Raw genomic sequence first — 25,160 nt, forward strand, 5'->3', positions numbered from 1 at the left:
ACTCTCTAGTCCTGCCCAGCCAGGCACACTCCCTAATGTTATCTGCTCCAACACACATTTGAGGACTCTTGCACAGACCCCAAAGCCAAACACACCAAGCTACAGAACCTGCAGAATAAGGCCAGGGATAGACAAGGTGACTTCAGCTAGTCCCCACATCTTCTGTACCACTTGCTTTACAGCAGCTACAACTCACGTGTACATCTTGACACACCCAAGTTATCCTTCTCCCATACCCTACTCTCACTGGGCCCCATCCACAACTTGCCTATAAAGAGCTACTAACTCCACCCACAACATTACTACAGAAGGGGTTCCTCTAAAAGTGAAGCTAATACTTGAATGCTGGATGTCAAGACTTTGTACACATAGGCCTTTTGAATCACTCCTCAACAGACAATATTTTTACCACCTACATTCTCAACATTGAGGCACACTGTCTTCTACATTGGTTTTAACTAAAAGACAACATTTGGAATGATTTTCTGTGAACACCAAACAATGCATATATACATCTATGTCTTCTAAACTACACCCCTGAAGAAAAACTAGTTTACTTTGAAACGTGTTGGTTGAAAGACGACATCTGTTTCTGTGCTTGAAGATTGGTGTTTTCACACAGAGTTGTATACATTTTAATTTATGTTTTTTACTTTACTGTTTAGAAAAATATTTTCTACTATTAAATATAACATTGTGTATACATTTTTCTAGATCAATGTCTTTAAAGTCCGCTTAGGGGAATTAATTTATTTTATGTAATTTACATTGGATGTGGCATTAGATCTAGCACAACACACCCACCGACCTCCATCTTTTTGCTTAATATAACTTGGTACTAACATTTATAGGTAAAGTTGATCCAGGAAAAATGCGATTGCCTCTCGTGGAATCAGGAAGGAATATTTTTTCCCTGCTGTAGCAAATTTGAGCATGCTCTGGTGGGGTTTTTCGCCTTACTCTGGATCAACTGTGGGTATAGAAATGGGTATATTGGATTGTACGATATATTTTATTTTATTTACTTTATGGTTGAACTAGATGGACTTGTGTCAACCTAACTATGTAACTATGTAACCTCTTTCCATCAATGGACTCAGAGAAAAATATTTTACGGTAAGTACAAAAATTTTATAATTTCTTTATTCTTTATTGTCTATTTATGGACACAGAAACAATAGAAAAATTCAATAACTGAAAAGTAGAGGGCAGAACCTGTGTCACGCACTAGGACACAATCAACCCAGGAGGAAGGGATGGAGGGAGGGAGAGACTGTACCTATAACTATAAGAACTATAGGCCTTTAAAAAGGGAAAAAGAACAAAACAGTTCACCGACATAGAGGTGAAAACTGAAACCTGGAGAAGCAGGAGAATTAGACCAAGTAGCAAAGTGTTCAAAGGAGAAAGGCTTGCGCCTAACGTACCTTCTCTCTTTGACTTCAGGAAAACTTGGACATACAAGACATGTTTAGATGGAAAATAAATTTAATGATTTTCTAAGGCTCAGTAGACAATCCTAACCCTACACTTTAGGCAGAGGAAGATCCATATCAAGGTAATGAAAATTATATTTACCACTTGCCGACCAGCCACCGTTATACGGCGGCAGGTCGGCGCGATCCTGCGAATCACCATAGGTGTACATCGGCACCCGATGTGTGTGGCCGGCGGTTGCCATTACCACTGGCCCCCCACGATCGTGGGCATGAGAACCAGAATGGGGATGTGTGGGTGTAAACCCACACATCCCTGTTCTGACAGGAGAGGAGAAACAGATCGTCTGTTCCTACTAATCAGGAACAACCATTTGTCTCCTCCCCCAGTGAGTCACATCCCAATACAGTTAGAAACACTAAAAAAAAAACCTTGATCGCCACCTAGTGTTAACCCCTTCCCTACAGTAACATTTATACAGTATTCAGTGGCTATTTTTAGCTCTGATTGCTGAATAAATGTCAACGGTCCAAAAAAAGTGTCAAAAGTGTCCGATCTGTCCGCTGCAATGTTGTAGACCCGCTAAAAATTGCTGATCGCTCCATTACTAGTAAAAAAAAAAATAATAATAAAAATTACATAAATCTTTCCCCTATTTTACAGATGCTATAACTTCTGCGCAAAGCAATCAATATACGCTTATTGCAAATTTGTTACCAAAAATATGTAGAAGAATATATATCGGCTTAAACTGATAAAGAGATTCGGGGTTTTTTTTCGTTTTTTTTATATGTATTATAGCAAAAAAATAAATATTTATTTTTTTAAAAAATGAAGACCACAGAGGTGATCAAATACCACCAAAAGAAAGCTCTATTTGTGGGGGAAAAAAGGACAATTTTGTTTGGGGTCAATGTCATATGATCGTGCAATTGTCAGTTAAAGCGACACAGTGACGTATCGCAAAAAATGTCTTGGTCCTTAAGTGCAGGGGCGTCGGGAGGGCGGGGCTTGGCGGGCTGGAGCCCCGAATGGGATCCCGAAAAGCCCCGAGTCTCGGCCATTTACTTTAATATTACTAGCCCCGAATCTGCAAATCAGCGCGGCAGGTCTCTCCTTTACACTATCGCATCGAATCACTCCCCCTTCCTCCCCCTCCCCTACCTTAGTCACACAAGCCTGAAAGCACTGCAGGTCCGTGCAGGGGAGGGGGGCTGCCTGTCTTCCCTGTCATCCAATCAGGCAGGGCTGTCCCTCCACGTTCTCCAATGCCTCCCGAGTAAGCTGGAGTTGGTGGGCAGAGATGGGGGTGTGGCTGCCTCCTCTACTCCTCCCAAAGGCTTGTTCATTGGCTGATCCTGGAGGAGAAGGAGGAGAGCACACAGGAGCCACGAGTGTTTGTATCTGCAGCTACACAGTCCTGACCCTGCTGCCATCAAGTTCTCAATGATTCCTCACCTTCCAGCTTGTACAGATAAGTTGATCACGAGGTGAGGAGTTGCTGCCTTCACAGTCACACAGACTGTGTGTGAAGTGAGGTACTGTCGGTAGTATGGAAATCAGGTGACACTGGAAGCACCACTACATCTGTTTACCTGTGTACTATCATAGCACATGAAAAACTGTGTAACACTCTGGTCATGATTTACTAGCCTCACTTTCCTAGGATCTCCCACAACTGGCATTCATGTTTTTTAGCACTCTTTGATCCCCGGTGGATCATTATCACCACACTACAGTGGGTCAATCACTTTGAATTATTATTCAGCAATATACTGGATTAATACCCATTCTGGGTTAAACTATTGACCCCACTCTCCTATTCCTGTTCTAATGCCACTGCTGAAAGTATGATGGTTAAAGTGTGCGCATGTGGCTCTGAGCTTATCTGAGTGTCTCTTTAGTTCTGTGACATTGTTGTCCCAATTTTATTGGTGCTCTGAAGGGTTGCTGGTGATTGGGCCGGGAGACTGGACAATATGCTTAAAATACAGTAACATTTTCATATTTTTTTGCTATACCGCAGTTGGTTCTTTTGTAACATCCCTCTGATTGGTCGTTCTTGACCCTCTGTCTGTTTTTGTGTTATATGGTTACCATTGGTAAAGGACACTACCCTGTTGGTGAGTCAGTATGCTGTCATTGTGGAATACATATTATTTGTTTTTATGTGATTGAGTCCTGGTAAGGTGCCTGAACAAGTTGAGCATCCTTTGTTATCGTTTGTTAGGCGGGTGTCTAATTTACCTAGTGGTAACGCCGGTGATCTGACGATATGGTTCCGGCTATCGAGATGGTTTCTGTAAGGACTGCGCAGGGCGCAATCCTTGCCGACAGAAATCTCCGAACCTCGGCTGGCATACAGGGCGATGTGGAATTTGAGGTAAGTGGCCAGTCGGCCTCACATCCTCGCTTCGCTTGGACGGCTCGCTCCGCTTGCTTGGCCTCCTGGCTCTTTTTTTAACATCCTCCAATCCATGGGGATGTTAAGGAATGAGTCTGGATGCCGGCCGAGGTTCGGAGATTTCCGTCGGCAAGGATTGCGCCTTAAGGTTCCCCTATCGAGATGGCTCCTATAACGACAAGTCACAGGCCCTGCGTGCCCCATGAACATCAAGGCTACATTCACATTGGCGATTAGGGCTGGTTTGAATAGTAGCAGCAGGTATCTGAGATTCCCATTGTGATTGTTAGCAGGCCCTCTTCACTTTAATGTGGCCACTGGTTACCTGTGGTGATTGCTGCTGGATGCACTTTGTGTTTTTTCCAACAGCAATCCCTGCAATTAATCACTGGCTATGCAGAGAGTCACCAATAGCTGTGGCAACTGACCAATTGCCATTATAGTGAAGGGGGCTAGCTGCTGAAAGCTACAGCAAGAACTGTTGGTACAATTTGCACCAACCCTAAACACTGGTGTGAAAGTAGCCTAAATAGTCCTGTTCCTTCCCCCTGCCCCCAGCTAAGCAGAAAGGAAGTCCAGGAAGGTTTTAGTTGTAATTGCTGGAGACCATATGGTTACTCAACAGTGTCTGAAGTAAACATTAATAGTGCTGTTCCTATCCCTAGTTCCCTGCTGAATTTACAGAAAATACTGTAATGGCTAAACGGACTTATGGCTCAGTTACACTTGTGGTGCCCTCTGAAGAGCAATCGGCACTCTGATTGCTTTTCAGAAGGCATTTGACAGGCAGTGAGGTGTTATATATTACATCCTCATTATAGTCAATTAAATGGGTTGCGTAAAGGGAGCCGTAGCATAGTACGTGACATTTCTACTCGCAACAGTGCCCCAGGTCTTTTACAATCCTGTAGTGTATACTACAACATTTTTTTTTTTGCCATGCGACACTAAAGTGTTCGGGTTTGGCTTGAAGAAAAGGTGGCAACCCTAATGTCAGTCCCCTCTACATTAATGCATATACATTGTGTTATATAATTTTATCTTTGGTGTATATTGGTCTCCGTATAGAAACAATCTTAGTTCTGTCTAGTGCAAAAAATGAGGGAGTGAGGTAACAGCAGGGGATGTCATGGTAATAATCTGCAGAAGGATTCAGGCCTTTACAGGCCTTGCTTGTTTTGGTTAGCACTGGAATCAGATTGCATGGGTGTTCACACCTATGCGTTTCAATTCCTTTTTTATACACTCATTTTATACCTATGTGTCACTACAGTGATAGCTTCTTTGTATACATTTCACATAACCTCCTATACATGAGTCATGCAATCTGTACACCCACCCCCTTCCCATGTTATTTGAGTATAGGGGTGCATAGAAAATGCATGGAGTGCGCTTCGAGTATAATGGAGCTGGGATGTGTAATGGAGCTGGGATGTGTAATGGAGCTGGGATGTGTAATGGAGCTGGGTCCTGTAATGGAGCTGGGTCCTGTAATGGAGCTGGGTCCTGTAATGGAGCTGGGTCCTGTAATGGAGCTGGGTCCTGTAATGGAGCTGGGTCCTGTAATGGAGCTGGGTTCTGTAATGGAGCTGGGATGTGTAATGGAGCTGTGTCCTGTAATGGAGCTGGGATGTGTAATGGAGCTGGGATGTGTAATGGAGCTGGGATGTGTAATGGAGCTGGGTTCTGTAATGGAGCTGGGATGTGTAATGGAGCTGGGTCCTGTAATGGAGCTGGGTCCTGTAATGGAGCTGGGTCCTGTAATGGAGCTGGGTTCTGTAATGGAGCTGGGATGTGTAATGGAGCTGGGATGTATGATGGGCAGCACCGGTAGGCCAGGCAGAAAGCAGCAAGTTGGCTTACCTCCCTTCACACAACGCCACCTCCCTGCGAAAAACACCCGCAAAATGACCACCCCTTATCCCCCTGCGGTGCCACCACCGACCTTCGGGCTGAAGCCCCTGGTCTTTTTGGCACCTAGCAACGCCCCTGCTTAAGTGGTTTATAATAAGGCTGCAATACTATGTTCAGAGAGCGGACTGGATAAAAGGATCATGGGGGAAGGTCCTGCCTCTTGTACCAAGTGCAAAACTCCAGTAACTTACTTACCTTGGAAAAAGGTAGACGGACCTTATATAGAGAACCTGTTCTCTATCTTTTTGTCAGACTTCCGACGGACTCACGGCAGACTTTTGCATGGTCAAAAGTCCGACCGTGTGTACAAGGCATTAGGTGCATTCACTGTTCAGGAATTCAGGGAGTTGTAGGTGCTGTGTGAATGCAATAGCCAGAAATGGAGATTTCCCCCTCAACGCTGTTTAGCCTGGCCACACACACATACATACTGTATGTGTATATATATATATATATATATATATATATATATATATATATATATATATATATATATATATATATATAATCAAAAGTATTGGGACACCTGCCTTTACACGCACATGAAATTTAATGGCATCCTAGTCCGTAGGGTTCAGTTTTTGAGTCGGTTCACCCTTTGCAGCTATAACAGCTCCAAGTCTTATGGGAAGGCTGTCCATAAGGTTTAGGAGTGTGTCTATGGGAATGTTTGACCATTCTTCCATCTGTGAGGTCAGGCATTGATGTGGACGAGAAGGCTTGGCTTGCGGTCTCCACTCTAATTCATCCCAAAGGTGTTCTATCAGGTTGAGGTCAGGACTTTGCTTTGCGCACAGGTGCGCAGTCATGTTGGAACAAGAAAGGGTCATCCCCAAACTGTTTTCACAAAGTTGGGAGCATGAAATTGTCCAAAATGTTTTGGTAAGCTGATGCCTTAAGAGTTCCCATCACCGGAAGGACAAGCTCAACCCCTGAAAGACAACCCCACACCATAATCTCCCTTCCACCAAAGGATTTGGACCAGTGACAAAGCAAGGTCCATCAAGACATAGATGAGCGAGTTTGGGAGAAACTCAGGAAAACCACCTGAGAGAGGTGCATGTGGAAATCGGAGAGGGATCTGTATGGTTTAGTTAGTATAAAAAATATATATAGTTGCGCTAAAACCTTACATAACGTTAATAAATTATGTGACTATTAGCAGTGGATAATCCTGGCAGATCTACTTACTCTATGGTGGTGGATTGCACTTTGGCTGCCAATCACTCAGCGGAACAGTCGGTTGTCACTTGGATACCTTCACGGGTGGACTTTATTGTTTTAACATATGAACTATTTTTGCACTTTATGATATGTGGTCACTTTATTGATGGTGCACTTGGAATATTATTCATGCACTTTATGATTCACTTCTTCTATGGATTGATTTTCAGATGATCAGTATGTTTTTGGAATTGTGTTATTCCATATTTAATTTTTTTTGGGGGGATTTGGACAGTGGAGATTCGCCAGGATTATCCACTGCTAATAGTCACATAATTTATTAACGTTATTTAAGGTTTAGCGCAACTATATATATTTTTTATCGTTTATTCAATGATTTATGTTTTCAGGTTAGTTGCTGCATATAACCAGAGCTTCAGGGATTTCTTTTTTGCAAATATTTGTTTTCCAATCTCCTAGCGCAGTTTCTTTTCTTTTTTTTCTTATAGTTTAGTTAGTACCTGGATGGTAAGGATTTTATTTTTGAGTTTTGTTATGTTTATTTCTATTTCAACCCTTTAAAAAGGGTTGAGGCTTTTTCGACGGGGAAGTTGGTTCCTCATTTGTGCTAACTCTGTGTAGCTAGCTGTGCAGTTGTGCGCCTAGAGTTTAGCTTAACTGGTCTTTATTAAAATGAAAAATATTTTTTGGACAGGGTTATAGCACTTTATTAACCACTTCCTGTCCACCCTATAGCCGAATGACGGCTACAGCGCGGACTCTAGACGTCCTCCCCTTCGCACGCTCCTCAGGGCGCGCACGCTGTGATCATCCGACTCACTGAGACTCGGGTGATCACAGATCCGAGTTAGGGGCCGGGCCTGGCCCCATACCACGTGATCAGCTTTCAGCCAATGACAGCTGATCACGTGGTATAAAAAACAAATCTCGGTAACCGTTTTTTTTCTCCTCCAAAAAGCGTGAGGAGAGAAAAGAGCCAATCACCAGCTTAGGTTGCAAGGGACATCGGTTCCGAACAGGAAGGAGGCACATCTGCCTCTATGTGCCAATCTAAGCCCCCTGCCAGTACCACCTGCCAATGCCACCTCCAGTGTCCACAGTGCCCACCAGTGCCACCTATCAATGCCCACAAGTGCCCACCTATCAATGCCCACCACCATTGTGGCCAATCAGTGCCACCTAGCAGTGCTGCCTATCAGTACCCATTATTGCCACCCATAAGAGCCCATTCTTGCCACCCATTAGTGCCCATTATTGCCACCCATCAGTGCCCATCACTGCCCATCACTGCCAGCCATCAGTGCCACCTATCAATGCCACCTATTAGTGCCAGTTCTCAGGGCCCATCAGTGCCACCTAGGGTTGCCACCTCATCCCTTTAAAACAGAACACATATGAATTCCACAGGTTCTGAGGCTAATTTAATTTAGATAAGGCTCCACTTGAGTTCAATTACCACCTTAATCAGCCACAGAACCTGTGTAATTCATACGTGTTCTGTTTTAAAGGGATGAGGTGGCAACCCTAGTGCCACCTATCAATGCCCTTTAATGCCACCCACCAGTGCCACCTATCAGTGCCCACCAGTGCAGCCTTATTGGTGCCCATCAGTGCAGCCCATCAGTGCCCATCAGTGCAGCCTCATGAGCGTACATCAATGAAGGAGAAAAATTACCTGTTTGCAAAATCTTATAACAAAATTAAAAAAATATATATATATATTTTTTAAATTCAGTCTTTTTATTTATTTTTAACCAAAAATAAAAACCGCAGAGGTGATCAAATACCACCAAAAGAAATCTCTATTTGTGTGAAAAAAATAATAAAAACGTAATTTGGGTATAGTGTTGTATGACTGCGCAATTGCTGAAAGCTGAAAATTGGTCTGGGCAGGAGGGGGGTTTAAGTGCCCAGTAAGCAAGTGATTAAAGTTTGCTGCATTCTATAAGAATTTCGCCAACTCAGGTGATAAGTAACACAGCTTGACACTGTTCATTCATTCTTTTTAGACACCTGTCACTGTGAACAATATCAAAATTCACTACTATTGCGAATGAAAGTCATTGTATATACACAAAAATTTCTAGCTGGCATATGCTTTTAGCCGCAAGGGAGCGATCTCAGTTCTGTTTTGCTCTGTATGCATATGATGACAACCACTGTTGATAAAAAGGGGTTAGCAGAGGTTCTCTTGAGTTTTGCAATATTTTATCATGAGGAGTGTACTAGGTGTTAACCTGCATGGTGTTGATGCCCACACACACATGATGTTTTCCCGATAATACTGACACAGAAATTCATATAATATCTTGATCCTTCACTCTGTCAAGGAGTTAATTTACTTAAAAGCTATTCACAACATGAACAGAAATCTGAAGGGGAATACTGGACAGCAAGCACTGAAATCTCTATGACAGACTTAATTAGTGAAAACAGATTGTGGTACTCCCAGCTGTAAAAACCAGAGACATGCAGTCAAATGTCAAATTGACTATATTATTTTACACTTATTAGATTTCATCATGACAAAATATGATTTTGGCATCTGTAATGGAAACCATGCACAGGTTCAGACAAAGTAGTCCTAATCTTGAAATGTTTCATAGAAAATGTATTAATGCTTTTTTTGGTAACAGTACCATGGCTTAGGGGTAACATAGCACATTCTACTGTAATCCTCACCTCTCCCTTTTCTTTTATCCTGTATTTCAAATCAGCTGCAACCCAAAGAAGATACTTGATTTCTTCAGCACTGTAATTTTTAAGGGTTAATAGATCACGTCCTTTCAACTGTGAATGAGTTTGGGAAAATCTGTAATAAAAAAATATATTTATTGCACACAAACTGTAGAGCTTATATGGTTTTACTTCATTTTCTGACATGTTCATGTCTTAAGACTTAGTACTGGCTTTGAAATTCAGACAGCAAACACAGGAAACTAGTGTGCAGCTAAGGCCTTGGATCCTAAAATATGCTATACAGGACTTTTTTTCAGGGGGAACTTGGTGGAACTCAGTTTCACCACCTCTGGCTCAGACCCATTCTGTGCCTGCTCACCACAATCAGGCCCGGTACACACGACCGAGTTTCTCGGCAGAATTCAGCCAGAAACTCGATCGGAGCCGTATTCTGCGGAGAAACCCGGCCGTGTGTACACTTTCGGCCGAGGAAACCGACGAGGATCTCGTCGGGCCAAATAGAGAACATGTTCTCTATTTCCTCGTTCCTCCATGGGAAAAGTTGGCCCGCCGAGATCCTCGGCGGCTTCACAAGAAACTTGACGAGCAAAACGATGTGTTTTGCTCGTCGAGTTTCTCGGCCGTGTGTACGGGGCCTGACTTGTAAACACAGAAGTCTGGTTTCTGTGTTTACAAGTGACAGCTCTGCACTCTGTAATAAAATCCTGGTATTTAATGCCCCTTTAAGACCCTCCTAATGTTTTCGTGAAATTTGACTGAACACATCCACTATTTGATGTGATTTGGAGAGTGTGTGTAGGGGAGGGGTTTTGTGGGGCCATGGAGGAGTTGTAAAGGATTTGTAAAGGAAAACATTTTGTTTTGCTGAAATGACTGTTTACAGGGTATAGAGACATAGGGCCATATTCCCGTAGATTTCAGGCGGGCGTCGTGTAAGCCATTTACACTCCGCTGCCCCAACCTACAGGAGCAAGTGCTGTATTCCCCAAACACTTGCTCCGTAGTTTGGGGCGGCGTAGTGTAATTGGCCCGGCGTATCCCCGCGTAACTCCAAGGGGGCGGCTTGTATTTAAATTAAGCACGCCCCCGTTTCGAGCGAACTGCGCATGCGCCGGGCTAAAAATAGCCCAGTGCGCATGCTCCAGTTCTCGGCGGAAAAACGTCAATGACGCCGACGTGTGCGTCATTGACGTAAAGTCGTATTCAAGAACGACTTAGTAAAACGACGTACCCGACGGGAAAAGACGACGCGGACCCGACGCCATACTTAACATGGCATACGTGGGACTGGCGTAAGGTTACCCCTCATATAGCAGGGGTAACCTTACGCTTACGCAAACGACGTTAGCGACGGTTACACGACGCGATTTCGTTCTGGAATTGGCGTATCAGGCTCATTTGCATAAACAAATGAGACCTGAACGTAAACGCCACCTAGCGGCCGGCGGCGAATTACATTTAGGATCCGACAGTGTAAGTGACTTACACTAGTCGAATCCTAGCCTAAATCCAGCGTATCTTGTTTTGTGAATACAAAATAATGATACGCCGGCGGGAAATTCGATCAGTAGATACACCGGCGTAACTTGTTTAAGAATATGGCCCATAATAGTTAACTGATTCCTTTTAAAAATGATTAAAAATAGATAAAAGTCAATCATATAATGTACCTACAGTTTCAGTTTCGTTTTTTGCATGCCGTTTCATGCTTCTGTGATGAACAGAGACACAGAGCCAATAGAGGGCAGTGATGGTTTGGAAAACCAAACTGATTGGTGTTGAGGGGTTTTAGACACACAGTAATCACACCTCCTTGATTAGTGACCACAGAGAGAAAGCTCCCATGACTTTTTTCATCAGGAAACAGACTGTTCAGAACAGAGAATGATTACAGCAACATTAGAGCAAAAAAGAACAATGAGGACATGAAACCAGGACTGCAGTAAGGTAAAGGAAGCTTTTTAGCTAAAAAAAAAAATCCTTTAGTGACCCTTTAAGTTCCAGCACCTATTGTTTAAGAAACAAATCCCTGATGCTATACCATCCTTAGAAAAATTTGATATTGCACACAAGAGAGTGGCTATATGTTCAAGGACAGGGAGATGTCCTAATGCTCAATGTTCTTTGTGAGGCATCAACCTATCCATGCTCAATCCTACTTCCAGAATGCCCCAAGACTATGCCCTAGGGTTCAATACATTGCATCATGTCTAGATGCTATAATTGTACTGTGACGGACTCCAGACACCCTGTTGGGTATTTCCCCCAAGAAGCTGCTTCCCAACTCCTGGAACACGAGACCAATGGATCTGGCTATAGAAGCCCCAAGGACCAGACAACACCAGTCTTGGAGTACACCAGAAAAGAAACAGCTTTATTTTTAGAAAAACATTGAATTTATCCAGCAAACCATCAGATAAGGGCTACTCAAATTATTTCAGACAAAGGTCACCTTACACAGTAGAGCTAGTCCTATTATCATAAAAATTACCTCCTAAGGGTCGATTCACACCTATACATGTTGCTTTTTTACTGCGATTTTACAGCAATTTGCGTTTTGTTTTTTGTTTTTTTAGCCAGCAATTTTTATTTTTTTACATTTCCTTTAACAACCAGCTATAAACAAGTTAAAAAAAAAAAAAAACGCAAAACCAAATCACGGTAAAAACGCGGTACTTGCGTTTTGGATGCGGGTCAATTGAATTCTATTACATGCAAAACGCTGCTTTTTGCAGGAAAAAAAGTCCCTGACCCTATCCAAAAACGCAGAGGCACAAAAAAGCATTGATGTGAATATGTTCCATAGGAAACCATGTTAAAAAATCTCCCTGCATTTCTGCAAAATGCATCAAAAAAAGCATTAGTGTGAATGGAGCCTTAGGCCCCATACACACGGTCGGACAAAAACAATGAGAATGGACCGAGGTTCAGTTTCATCGGTCCAAACCGACCGTGTGTATAGCCCATCGGTCTGTTTTCCTTTGGTCCAAAATTTAAACATTTTAAATCATGGACCAAGATGGACCGCTGCCCGATCGGTCCAAACCGATGGTTAGTACAGAAAAGCAACGGTTCAAAACCCGCGCATGCTCAGAATCAAGTCGACACATGCTTGGAAGCATTAAACTTCGTTTCATTTTTATTCAGCACGTCGTGTGTTTGACGTCACCGCGTTCTTACCCGATCGGTTTTTGGAAGGATGGTGTGTACACACATCAGGCCACTTCAGCGGTGAACCGATGAAAACGGTCCGTCGGTCCATTCTCAACGGTTTGGAACGACCGTGTGTACAAGGCCTTAGACAGTCCAGTTCCCCCATAGGACTAACTTGCAAAAGAAGCCACAAGCAATTAGTGACCTGACCAGCCCTGTCTGGATAACTTAAGAACACATTATAACACAGAGTTCTCCGGGAACCTAAGTTCGGGTACCATGCCATGCAATATGGCGACAACATGAATGACTATATACATGTAATAGGGGCACAAGCAGTACTCTTTATACTGAATTAAACAATATGAAATATATATATACTATATATATATATATATATATATATATACACAGGGCTCAAAATTTCAAGTCCTGAGCTACTAGCCAGGCCTCAAGAGTTACTCGTCACTAATTGCCCCACCTAATTCATACACTGCCCTGCGCCTAATTGCCCCCGTAAACACGCCCTCATAGATTATCTCATGGAATGACAATGTTTTATGCAGAATCGAGTTACAAAATTAAATATTACCAACAACAACTTTAACAAAATGGGACAGGGCACTGGGGGCAGACCAGAGGGACAGGGCACTGGGGGCAGACCAGAGGGACAGGGCACTAGAACTGGGTCTCTTCCCCATTCTCTTGCTGTCTCCTCTGCAACTCCCATCCATCCTCTCTCTCTCTCCCATTCATCAGGAGCCTGTGTGTGCGGCTCCATGCTTGCATGTCCCCACTTCCCCCTTTTATTCAGGCTGGCAGAGAGGAGAGGAGCTGCAGCACAGCGGGAGGGAGTACAATCCAGCGCTGAGATCCACACAACTGCACTGCCATTGACACCATAGCACAGCGCACACTGACAGCGCACAGCACACATTGAGACCAGTCTGCTCACAGTGCTCAGGCTAAACTGTTGGACACCTACATAGAGCACAAGGAGAAGAAAACTGCACAAACTAGAAGGCTGCCGCTCTCATGTCAGGGCAACTTTCAGTGAGCGCTGCACCGGAGTGGTAATTTTGGCAATCCTCCACCTCACTCATTACTTTCTGCTCTCCAGCTACATTGGTCGGGGCCCGGGGGAGGGTGGCAGGCTCAGAGAGGTCATACTGTTGGGTCCCATGGCTTAATGAGAATTGTAAGTAGAGCACTTGTGTACTGCTCTGCCTGTGCGCGACTCACCAGACTACTTTTCCCGAGCATGCACCTTTCCTCTTCGGCCGCCAATCTCATCGGGACTCTAAGTGTAGGCACAGATTGGTCATGCAGCCCTATCATCACTTGCCCCCATCTTAAATCCACTCGCCAAATGCTAGTAGGTGAGTGGAAATTTTGAGGGCTGTATGTATGTATATATATATATATATATATATATATATATATATATATATATATATATATATATATTATATTTTAATCTTGGCTCCCACTAGACTAGGTAAAAAAATGTATATATCATATTTGTTTTAAGTGCAGTAAAGACCATATTGAGAATATTCTGTTGCAAAGAATTAAATGGTCAAATTGGATGACTCTTTTTTTTTTCAGGTACAGAAGTTTGCTCACCTCTAGTGATGGTGATAGAGCACCTTCTATTATTTCACCATGGTTTGTTACCACCACAGCAAAGCATCCAAAACCTCCAAAACTGGACCAAGCTGGAAGTTTTTTTTATAGATCTTTTGTATGTATTATGGCAATACCACAACAACATCAGTACCTTAGAAGAGGCAGACGGATGGATGACAATAAGAAAAGAACAAAGCATCCTGAACTTTCAAACTGGACCAAGCTGGAATGTTTTAATTGAAGAATGTGGAGAATTAAAAAATGATGTTTTATAAAAAAAATTGTTTGATTTATACATATTCTCTTTCTTTCTTTGCTATCATGGGGATAAAAAAAAAAGCCTTTCTTTTTAGTCCGTTAAATATGAAATATTGCATATTAAAAAAATGTAGTCAGCTTTTGAAAAGTGTTGAACCTTTTGAACATAAGGGGGATTTAACAAGATATTATTAAATTTCTTAGCTGCGCTAAAAGAAGACAGTTGTTAACAGAACTCAGTGAATCATCATAGATGTGACATCTATTATCAGCCAGCTTAGTCAGAGATTTTAAACAGACAAAGGGAGCTGCAAAGCAAGCTTCTTTTGCTAGTGCTTTAGTGATTTGTAAAACATTAATTTTATGTAGATTAATTCAAAGGTGGCATACATTTCAGTTTTCCAACACAGCACATACAGTAGTAGCTTGCATTGCAGTGTGTGTGTGTAATTCAGCCCCCATGCACATACAGGCCAACTGTGTTAAACCCAGAAGTTATCTGGTAAGTAAAAACATTTACTGTATATGCTCCTGCATTTAGATGTTTTTAGGTTTGGATGTGTAAATCCAGGCTAATCAGCCCTGAGATGCAAAAATATGTATTTGTACAAATGTAGCTAAAAATCTAGGTGGGCATTCAGTCATAGAAAACCATCTACCTGCTTCCAGATGCTTTAGAAATAAGGTTTAATTGTACTCAGACACCTGTATTTAAATTCCGCTGTGCATGGAGCCTTAGGCCGCATACACACGATCGGTTAAACTGATGAGAACGGTCTGATGGACTGTTTTCATCAGTCCAAACCGATCGTGTGTGGGCCCCATCGGTTATTTATCCATAGGTTAAAAAAAAGCAATCTTGTTTTAAATTTAACCAATGGATACCTAACCGATAGAAAAAAAATTATCGTTTGTAGGCACGTCCATCGGTTAAAAATCCACGCATGCTCAGAATCAAGTCGACGCATGCTTGGAAGCATTGAACTTCGTTTTTTCAGCATGTCGTAGTGTTTTACATCACCGCGTTCTGACACGATCGATTTTTAACCGATGGTGTGAAGGCACGACTGACCATCAGTCAGCTTCATCGGTTAACCGATGAAAACGGTCCATCATCGTATGTACAGGGCTTAATATGTTGTTTTTCCTGGCCATAAATATTATAACTCAGTGCCTAAAAATTACTACTTAGGCTGTTTTATAGAATAGAAAAAAAGAAAATAGGATAGAATGGAATACAATAAAACAGAATCGAATGATTAAGCACAACTGTACTGTGTGAAACACATCTACAAGACTGTGTATTGGTGTCTTCTGATGTCATCTTGGTGATTAATAAACGGCAATTGGACTTTCATCGATGTGCAGCCATTTCTTCTTTACTTCATAAATATAATAACTCGGTGCCTAAAAATTCCAGGTTTGTCCCTAAATTTGACTCGAGACATGTGTGATTTGTTTAGTTACGAATTATTTACAATAGTAAAATAAAAAATAGGATGGAATAGAACGGATACAATAAAAAAGAAAATAATATATAATAAAATAAAGAAATAAAATTGAACAGAATATAAAATAAAATAATAGAATAAAATATAAAATAGACCATCGGGAAGAGAGGCATCATAGAGGAGTGGAGCAGTTGAGGATAAACGGAGATAGGTAGCTAAGTTGGTCTTTGATTGGTAAGGTTTTGGTGAAGAAAGGTGACCATTTGAGCTGTAGGCAGGATGGCATGCCGCTGGTGGACAAGTTGGCGTCAAGTTTTTCCTTGTGCAGTAGGCTTGTGAGGTCTTGTTTGACATCTGAGAATGTGGGTGGGTTGGGAGAGGACCACTTTTTGAGGATAGTACATGTGGTCAACATAAAGCATGTTGACAACCAAGCTTTGTTGTGGTGCCTGATAGCCAGTTGAGCTTTCAAATTACTTGCGGAAACAGTTTCTATTTTTCCAGAGAGCAAAGAGAAAATGCCTTTTGTCAGGGAGTGGCCTGTGACCGCTGCGGCTAGGCTTTCAACTTGGTCCCAGAAGAAGGCGATGTGGGAATAGAGCCAGAGTTTGTGGAGCAAAGTTGGCCTGTCTTGCCCACAGAGGGGCACTGACATTTGAGTGGTTGTTGTGGTGAGGACAGGCGTGGTATGTAAGCCTGGTGCATTATTTGAAACTGTTGTTCGCACCAAAATTTGTTGAAAACAAGAGCATAAGTGGATTTATACCCGGCCAGGATGCAGTTCACAGCCTTCGGGGAGTTTAGTTCTTTATTCAAGGATCCTGCCGAGGTGGATTGTAGAAGTTTGCCAAGGCATATATTTAAAGGCTTGTACATATCCAATATTTTGAATTGTTGCTTTTCCAATAAGGTGTCCAAAATAGTAGGATGAAATGAAGTTTGTTTGGACATAGGCTTGATATTGCGAACTGCTTGGGTAATATACAGGAAATGATGATGCGGTAGATTGAAGAAGGATAATATTTGAGGAATTGGTATGGCAGAGCCTGTGGTCGGGTCAGAGTTGTATAAAATTCAGAAGGTTCTGGGAAACCCACACAATGTGCAGTTTAGTGCTCAGGAAAGATGGGTAAAATTACCCTTTTTATTGGGCTGCCAAAGTCATGTGACCGTCTCTTCTCCAATAGCAGAGTTTTCTTCTCTGCTGCAGACAGAGGTAATATTGAGTAAGACAACCCTCCCTTAATAAATGAGCACCATAATGAAAATGAAATTAAACATCTCTTTCTACACTGTTCATTTGGCTGGGGATTATATGAAAGGATTATATAAAAGCAAACTCCATAGTTCAACATTGCTATATATAACATGTATAAATAATTTTTTTCATGTTTGTATTAAAAGAGGGCAGCACCGTGGCTGAGTAGTTAGCACTTCCACCTAGCGGCACTGGGGTTGTCCGTTCGACAATACCAATCCCAATCCCAACCACAATACTACCTGCCTGGAGTTTGCATGTTCACTTCCAAGGTTTTCTCCAGGTACTCCGATTTCCTCCCATACTCCAAAGACATGCTGGTAGGTTGATTGTCCCCTGTCTAAATTGTCCCTAGTATATATTGTAAATGAATGAGAGTTAGGGACCTTAGATTGTAAGCTCTTTAAGGGCAGAGACTGATGTGAATGCACAATATATATATATATATATAAGTATCTATATTAAATTAATAAAAGATGTGTGCATCCACTGAGAATGTTTGCATTTTTAGACTGCTGTGCAAAAAACTCTGTTGGGTAAAAACTGACCTGTGTGCTGTCCTTACATGAAAAAGAAAATAATAAAATGTTAAATAAATGGACATTATACACTGAAAACCTTTAGGGAGCAGGTTATGTATGCTGCTGTTGCTATCTGCCTGAGATGAAGACTGTACTTTCATTATTGACATAGTGAGTGTCCGGGCGACACAAGCGCATCGGGATCGTGCCGCTGCACGGGCACGTGCAATCCCCCTCCTTCTGAGGGAAGTTCCCGAATGTCCACTCAGAAGAAGAAAGCACCCACCCGGCAGTATATGTGCAGTTGGCCAGGTGGGAAGTGGTTAAAGCACTACTAACTCCAAAACTTCCAATGAGGCAGTCTTCCAGACTTATTTTATTACTCTACAATTCTCTGCCAAACCAACAGACTCTGCTTATCTGCTTGAGTGAAAGAAGCTGTCATTCATACCCAAAGTAGGTAGCTGCAGAAACAAAGAGGGCGTTAAAGAGGCACTTTATGTAAAAACACAGGATCATTTACCTACAAAGATTATCAGCACTTGTCATCTAAGCATATGTAACCACTTAAGACCCGGACCAATATGCAGGTAAAGGACCAGGCCCCTTTTTGCGATTCTGCACTGCGTCGCTTTAACTAACAATTGCGCGAACATGCGACGTGGCTCCGAAACAAAATTGGTGTCCTTTTTTCCCCACAAATAGAGCTTTCTTCTGGTGGTATTTGATTACCTCTGCGGTTTTTTTTTTGCGCTATAATCAAAACTAGAGCGACAATTTTGAAATAAATTCGAAATTTTTTACTTTTTGCTATAAAATAGCCCCCAAAAATATATAAAAAAAAGTTTTTTTTTCCTCAGTTTAGGCCGATACGTATTCTTCTACATATTTTTGGTAAATTTTTATTTCCCACCCCCACTCCTATTCTGAAGTCATGTGGTTACTTTTCTGGATTTTAGTGACCATAGCAGAATTTAGTGTAAGGAATACATAGGAAAAAATGCATGTTGACAAGGGGAGTGTAGAGGAGGGCGGGAGTCTACTGACATCACGACTCCACCCGCAGAGCTCCAGACAACAGACCCACCCACAGAATCTGCAGTTTTTCAGTTCTTATAACAGACAGAGGGGAAACATTTGACAGGTAAGGATACTGTACATGCAGGAGGCATCTATATCCTTATAGATCAGCACTATGGCAGTAGTTTAGAAAGGATGAGAGTGGGTTTACATCCACTTTAAGGTAGACTTAAAGTATGCTTCAAAAATAAAACTTGGTCTTCTGCAGCGGTAGCCCATCTGTTTCAAGGTTTGATGTGTTGTGTGTTCAGAGATAGTATTCTGCATACCTTGTTTGTAACGAGTGGTTATTTGAGTTACTTTTGCCTTTCTGTCATCTCGAACCCTTCTCTGCCCTTTCTCCTCTGACATCAACAAGGCATTTTCATCCACACAACTGCAGATCACTGGATATTTTCTCTTTTTCGGACCATTCTCTGTAAACCCTAGAGATGGGTGTGTGTGAAAATCCCAGTAGATCGGCAGTTTTTGAAATTCTCTGACCAGTCGTCTGGCACCAACAAACATGCCATGTTCAAAGTCACCTAAATCCCTGTTTTTTTCCCATTCTGATGCTCGATTTGAATTCAGCAAGTCGTCTTCGCCACGTTTAGATGCCTAAGTGCATTGAGTTGCTGCCATGTGATTGGCTGATTAGCATTTTTTGTTACCAAGCAATTGAATAGGTGTACCTAATAAAGCAGCCGGTGAGTGATGACACACTGCATAGTGAAAGGTTTACTCCACCCTTTTTCACTCCTACCTATGTAACCAAGGTGCCTAATACCTACCAGTAATTTTTATGTGTCATCAGTACCATGGGCCATATTCCCATAGAAGTTACGATGGAGTATCTCAGGATACTCCATCGTATCTCCCTTTTTTGGCCCGTGTATCTATGCGACTGATTCTTAGAATCATTTTCGCATAGATACACTTAAGATCCGCCATCTGTAAGTCACTTACACTGGCGGATCTTTAATGTAATGACGCCGGCCGCCGCTAGATGGCATTTACTTGAAGGACTCGTTTGCGTATGCAAATGATCCTTCTATGCCGATTCCCGAACGAGTTCGCGTCGCGTAACCGTCGCTAACGTCGTTTGCGTAAGCGGAAATTTAGTCCTGCTATTATGAGGAGTAAATTTCCGCAAGTCCCACGTAGGCCATGTTACAGATGGCGTCGGGTCCAAGTCGTGTTTTTTCGTCGGGTACGTCATTTCCGTAAGTCGTTCTTGAATACGACTTTACGTCAATGACGCACACGTCGGCGTCATTGACGTTTTCCGCCAAGAACTGGAGCATGCGCACTGGGCTTTTTGAAGCCGGCGCATGCTCAGTTCATTAGAATCGGGGGCATGCTTAATTTGAATACAAGCCGCCCCCTTGGAGATCCGCCAGGCTACGCCGGGGCATTTACACTCCGCTGTCCCAACTTATGGAGCAAGTGTTTGGGGAATACAACACTTGCTCCTGTAAGTTGGGACAGCGGAGTGCAAGTGCCTTAAGCGCAGCCCGCGGATTTTTAGAGAGAATATGGGCCCCAGTCCACAGGTGACCTGAATGTAGGACTTATCCTTTGAAAGTAGCCACACGTCCCCTTGCAGTAGTTGGCTATCCGGTGAACTCAGGCAAATACCAAAATAGTTGGTCTATCTGAGTTGCACCAGTGCTTGGCTTCAATAAATATTTTAATGTAATGTGCCTGCTCTCTAGAACTATAAATGACGTTGTTCAGTACATGCTATTTCCCTGTTACACACAGCATATTTGACATACATGTGGGTTATATTTTAAGTTCCACCGGTGCGTTTTGTATTCAGCCCAGCACTGTGAATACTGGGCCAGATCCACAAAAACCCGGCGCAACGTAACTTTTTCAATTTAAGTTGCACGGCCGGAAAATTTCTACCTAAGTGCCCGATCCACAAAGCACTTACCTAGAAATTTTCGGCTGTGTAACTTAAATCCGGCCGGCGCAAGGCGTTCCTATTCAAATGGGGCGAGTCCCATTTAAATTAGGCACGCTCCCGCGCTGGCCGTACTGCACATGCTCACGACGTCATTTTCCCGACGTGCTTTGCGCGGTTTTACGTTGCGCTGGGTTTTGAGAATCGCGACGGGCGTCAAAAAAAAATACGAGTTGCGGCGGAAAAAAAAAAAATTGGAAAAAAAGACGGCGACGCGGGATAGAAGGGTCTACTTTTACAAGGCCTAAACAGTTTAGGCCTTGTAAAAGCAGCCCTAATTTTACGATTGCAAACTAATACTTACGGAGAAAAAACGAAGCGTAAAAGCTTTGTGGATCTCCGTAAGTGCTAATTTGCATACCCGAAGCGGCAATTCGACTCGAAATGCCCCCAGCGGCGGATGCGGTACTGCATCCTAAGATCCGACAGTGTAAGTCCCTTGATTCTGTGGATCAGTTCCAAAGATAGAAACAGGGATACGACGGCGTATCAGTAGATACGCCGTCGTATCCCTTTTGTGGATCTGGCCCACTGATCTTAAAAATGAAGTACACTTTACATGCCCCAATAAAAACAAATAGCACAAATTCTTTGGAAATGTTGGAGTACTGTATACTAAAGGTTTTTAGGTCTGTGTCCCTTTTTAAATTTTAGGCATAATCAGAACATGACAAGGGACCGTTGTTTCATTAGAACCTTTCTGTTTTGAACAGATTAGGGTTAAAAACCCTGTAATTTTTTTATTTTTTTTAGTTCCTTTTGTACAGTTGTGATAGAAACAAAAATAGAGAGGAAATCTTCCAACAGGGATACTAATTCAAGTTAAAGGAGTTGTAAAGGTAAATGTTTTTTCACCTTAATGCATTCTATGCATTAAGGTGAAAAAACACCCGAGTATTAGTGGCCCCCCAGCCCCACCGATTACTTACCAAACGCCTCGAAAGTCCCGTGCCGTGAACGAGCAGGCTTATCGTCCGTCTTCCCAGGTCATTCATCAGTTGATTGAAAGCAGCGCAGCCACTGGCTTGCGCTGCTGTCAATCACATCCAATGGCGCGGCGCGCCCGGGGGCGGGGCCGAGTGATACAGTGAGCGGCTATGGCCACCAGCTGTATCACGGTAACGCGCTCGCAAGCACTCAACACCATGCAAGCTCGCTCACATGAAGGTGTTGACTCCTTGCAGGGGGGGGAGCCGAGACAGTCACCGAGGGACCCCAGAAGACCAGGTTTGGGGCCACTCTGTGCAAAACGAGCTGCACAATGGAGGTTTAGTATAACATGTTTGTTATTTAAAAAAAAAAAAAATTCTTTAGTGATCCTTTAAAGCCGCGTACACACGATCAGTCCATCCGTCCATCCGATGAGAACAGTCTGATGGACCGTTTTCATCAGTTAAAAAAACGATCGTGTCAGAACGCGGTGACGTAAAACACAATGACGTGCTGAAAAAAAACGAAGTTCAATGCTTCCAAGCATGCGTCGACTTGATTCTGAGCATGCTTGGATTTTTAACCGATGGTTGTGCCTACTAACGATCGGTTTTGACCTATCGGTTAGGAATCCATCGGTTAAATTTAAAGCAAGTTGGCTTTTTTTTTAACCGATGGTTAACCTCCCTGGCGGTATCCCCGATCGTGACTCGGGGTTGTTTTTCAATGCTACTATCGGTATCCCCGAGTCACGCTCGGGGTAGCTGTGCAGAGTGTGCAGCGGCGTGGCTTACCTGCTTGCTGAATCCACAGACAAGTTACTTACCTTGTCCCTGGATCCAGCGATGCATCCCCGCTGTGTGAGCGAGCGGGTCCTCGCTCGATTCACAGTGTCCCCGTGTGCCGCCGATCTCCGTTCTCTGCGACGTTACGACGCACGGGGGCGGAGAACGGCGCCAAATTCAAAAAAGTAAACAAACACTTTACATACAGTATACTGTAATCTTATAGATTACAGTACTGTATGTAAAAAATACACACCCCCCTTGTCCCTAGTGGTCTGCCCAGTGCCCTACATGTTCTTTTGTATAATAAAAACTGTTCTTTCTGCCTGAAAGCTGTAGATTGTCCAAAAGTGTCCTTTTATGTCAAAAATGGTTTTAGATCGGCTAGAAAACAGCGATAATAAATTATAATCACTTGCAGAATTGTGCGATAGCGATTTGTGGGGAAATTCATCATAAAAAAATAAAAGTAATGACAGCGACAATTCTGCAACTGAGCAAATTTCTGTGATTTTGAGTTATTACATTATTGAATAATTTTTATTATAATTATATTATTATTTGTTATAATTATCTATAATTATTTATTATATTATAATTTATAATTTTGTTTTTAAAAAAAAATCATACCCGGGATGCCTACTACACTCTTGTTTGGTCAGATTTAAATGAGTTATTCCTAAGAATTGCAGGTCTACAGTATAAAACGCCAAATTTCCTTGCAAAATAATTGTACCACTTTTGGTACGTAATTCCAGATGGAATCATACCGCCAGGGAGGTTAAATAACCTATGGGGCCCACACACGATCGGTTTTGACCGATGAAAACGGTCCATCAGACCGATGTCCTCTGTTGAACCTATCGTGTGTACGAGGCCTAAAGCTTTCCATAGAGGATTTGCCCTTTGGAGAAAATTGTTCTTACTACATGTTGTGCGTTTAGGATAGAAAGCAAGGGAAAGCATCCTCAACAGATTAGGGTCAGGCATTTTGACCATTTCCCACACTATCCAACAATAAAAAATAAAAGTTTTGCCTTTAGGTACTTTTTACCTCTTTCAAGTAATTGAGCAGCGCGTATTCTAGTCATTTTGCAGACTGAAAAAAGTGTCTACTAATTCAGACATGTATCTGCACAGTTAAATGTTTTGCAATGCTGGCTGGCCTTAAAGGTCAGTCCAGAGACAATATGCTTATGTCACCTGCATCGCCTACTCTCTTCATTTCCACATGACCTTAACATTAAGGATAAGTCAACAGATGGGCAGGAAAAATCAGGTTATGAAATTTCCCCCCCAAAAAAAGGAGCAAAAGGCAATTCATAAGCAAATCATTGAATTTATTTTTCGACCATAAAACTATGTGTATTGAAAAGCTTCTTAGTTTTAGCTTTTCATTTGCTGTAACTTGTTAAAAACAAATAAAGTAACAGGAACAAAGCAGATGAAAGTAGTAAGTACTAAAATAATATAATTGCAAAAAAAAAGGGGTCTGGATTAGGCAGTGATATGCAGTAATAACTGAGCCAAAGGCCATTCATTGAATATTTGACGATCCGGGGAAATTAATGTGTGTTATTAAAACTCCTATGTGCATAACATTCTGAATTGCAGCATCAAAAGGGCAACACTTTGGGTGGCCTTTTTTTAATGTGCTTTTCTATATACCACAATTAAAATAAATAAACAGATCCTACAGATGAAATATTAAGCGGACCATAGATGGTTGGAATCCCTGCTGAACTGGCTGAGATGCAATCCCTCTATGGGCAGGCTTATTGTACCCATCGATCAACTTGGGTACAACTAGCATGTCGGGTTTCTAGCATGCGATTATTGCCAGTGGCTTTAGCCGCTAGCAACAATCACTATGTTCTCCCGACAGGCACAGCTCCCCATTCCCCATTCCCCACTGGGAGAACACAATAGCTCTGCGGAAGCAATTCCCCCATCAACACTGACTGAAATATGGAATTGTGCTTTATGAAGGACCAAGTCCTGGTATTTATTGCGATAAACTGTGCTTATTGAAAGACCAAATCCCAGTACACGTCACAATGAACTGTGTTTACTGAAATACCAAATCTCAGTATACATCGTGATGAACTGTGTCTATTGAAATACCTAATCCAAGCATACATTGTGGTGAACTGTGCTTATTAAGAGACCTAGGCCTAGTACACCATAGCTTCAAACTGTCCCTGATTTGGAACAAAATCCCTCTGTCCCTCTTTCCTCCTCTTTTGTCCCTCATTTTGTTCTGATCCATATAGTTGTATATAAAATGCACTATTTATCTTATCTTTCAAAAAGTGTTTCCCAGTGCTAAACCTTTCATCCAATTTCTAAATTGCTGCATTTGTAAAAGTCAAAAGCCAATATAAAGAAATAATAGTTTTGAAAAAAACTTGTGGGTTTAACTAATCTTTTTGTGTACAATTCTCCTTTAAGGGGGTGTGGCAAGGGGGTGTTTCCTATGCCTACATACTTATTAAAAGACCTAGGCC

At 42.3% G+C, this 25,160-nt stretch overlaps 1 protein-coding gene across 1 annotated transcript in view; it reads right to left on the reverse strand.

Annotated features, from left to right (window-relative positions):
• OTC (ornithine transcarbamylase) overlaps positions 1-25,160 on the reverse strand; it is an 89,869-nt gene that overhangs the window by 62,935 nt on the left and 1,774 nt on the right. Inside the window, exon 2 of the mRNA XM_040338119.1 lies at positions 9,623-9,752. Within this exon, the coding sequence (XP_040194053.1) occupies positions 9,623-9,752 (130 nt within the window). The remainder of the gene's footprint in view (positions 1-9,622; positions 9,753-25,160) is intronic.

Source organism: Rana temporaria, chromosome 2 (assembly GCF_905171775.1).
Source record: "Rana temporaria chromosome 2, aRanTem1.1, whole genome shotgun sequence".
NCBI lineage: Eukaryota > Metazoa > Chordata > Amphibia > Anura > Ranidae > Rana > Rana temporaria.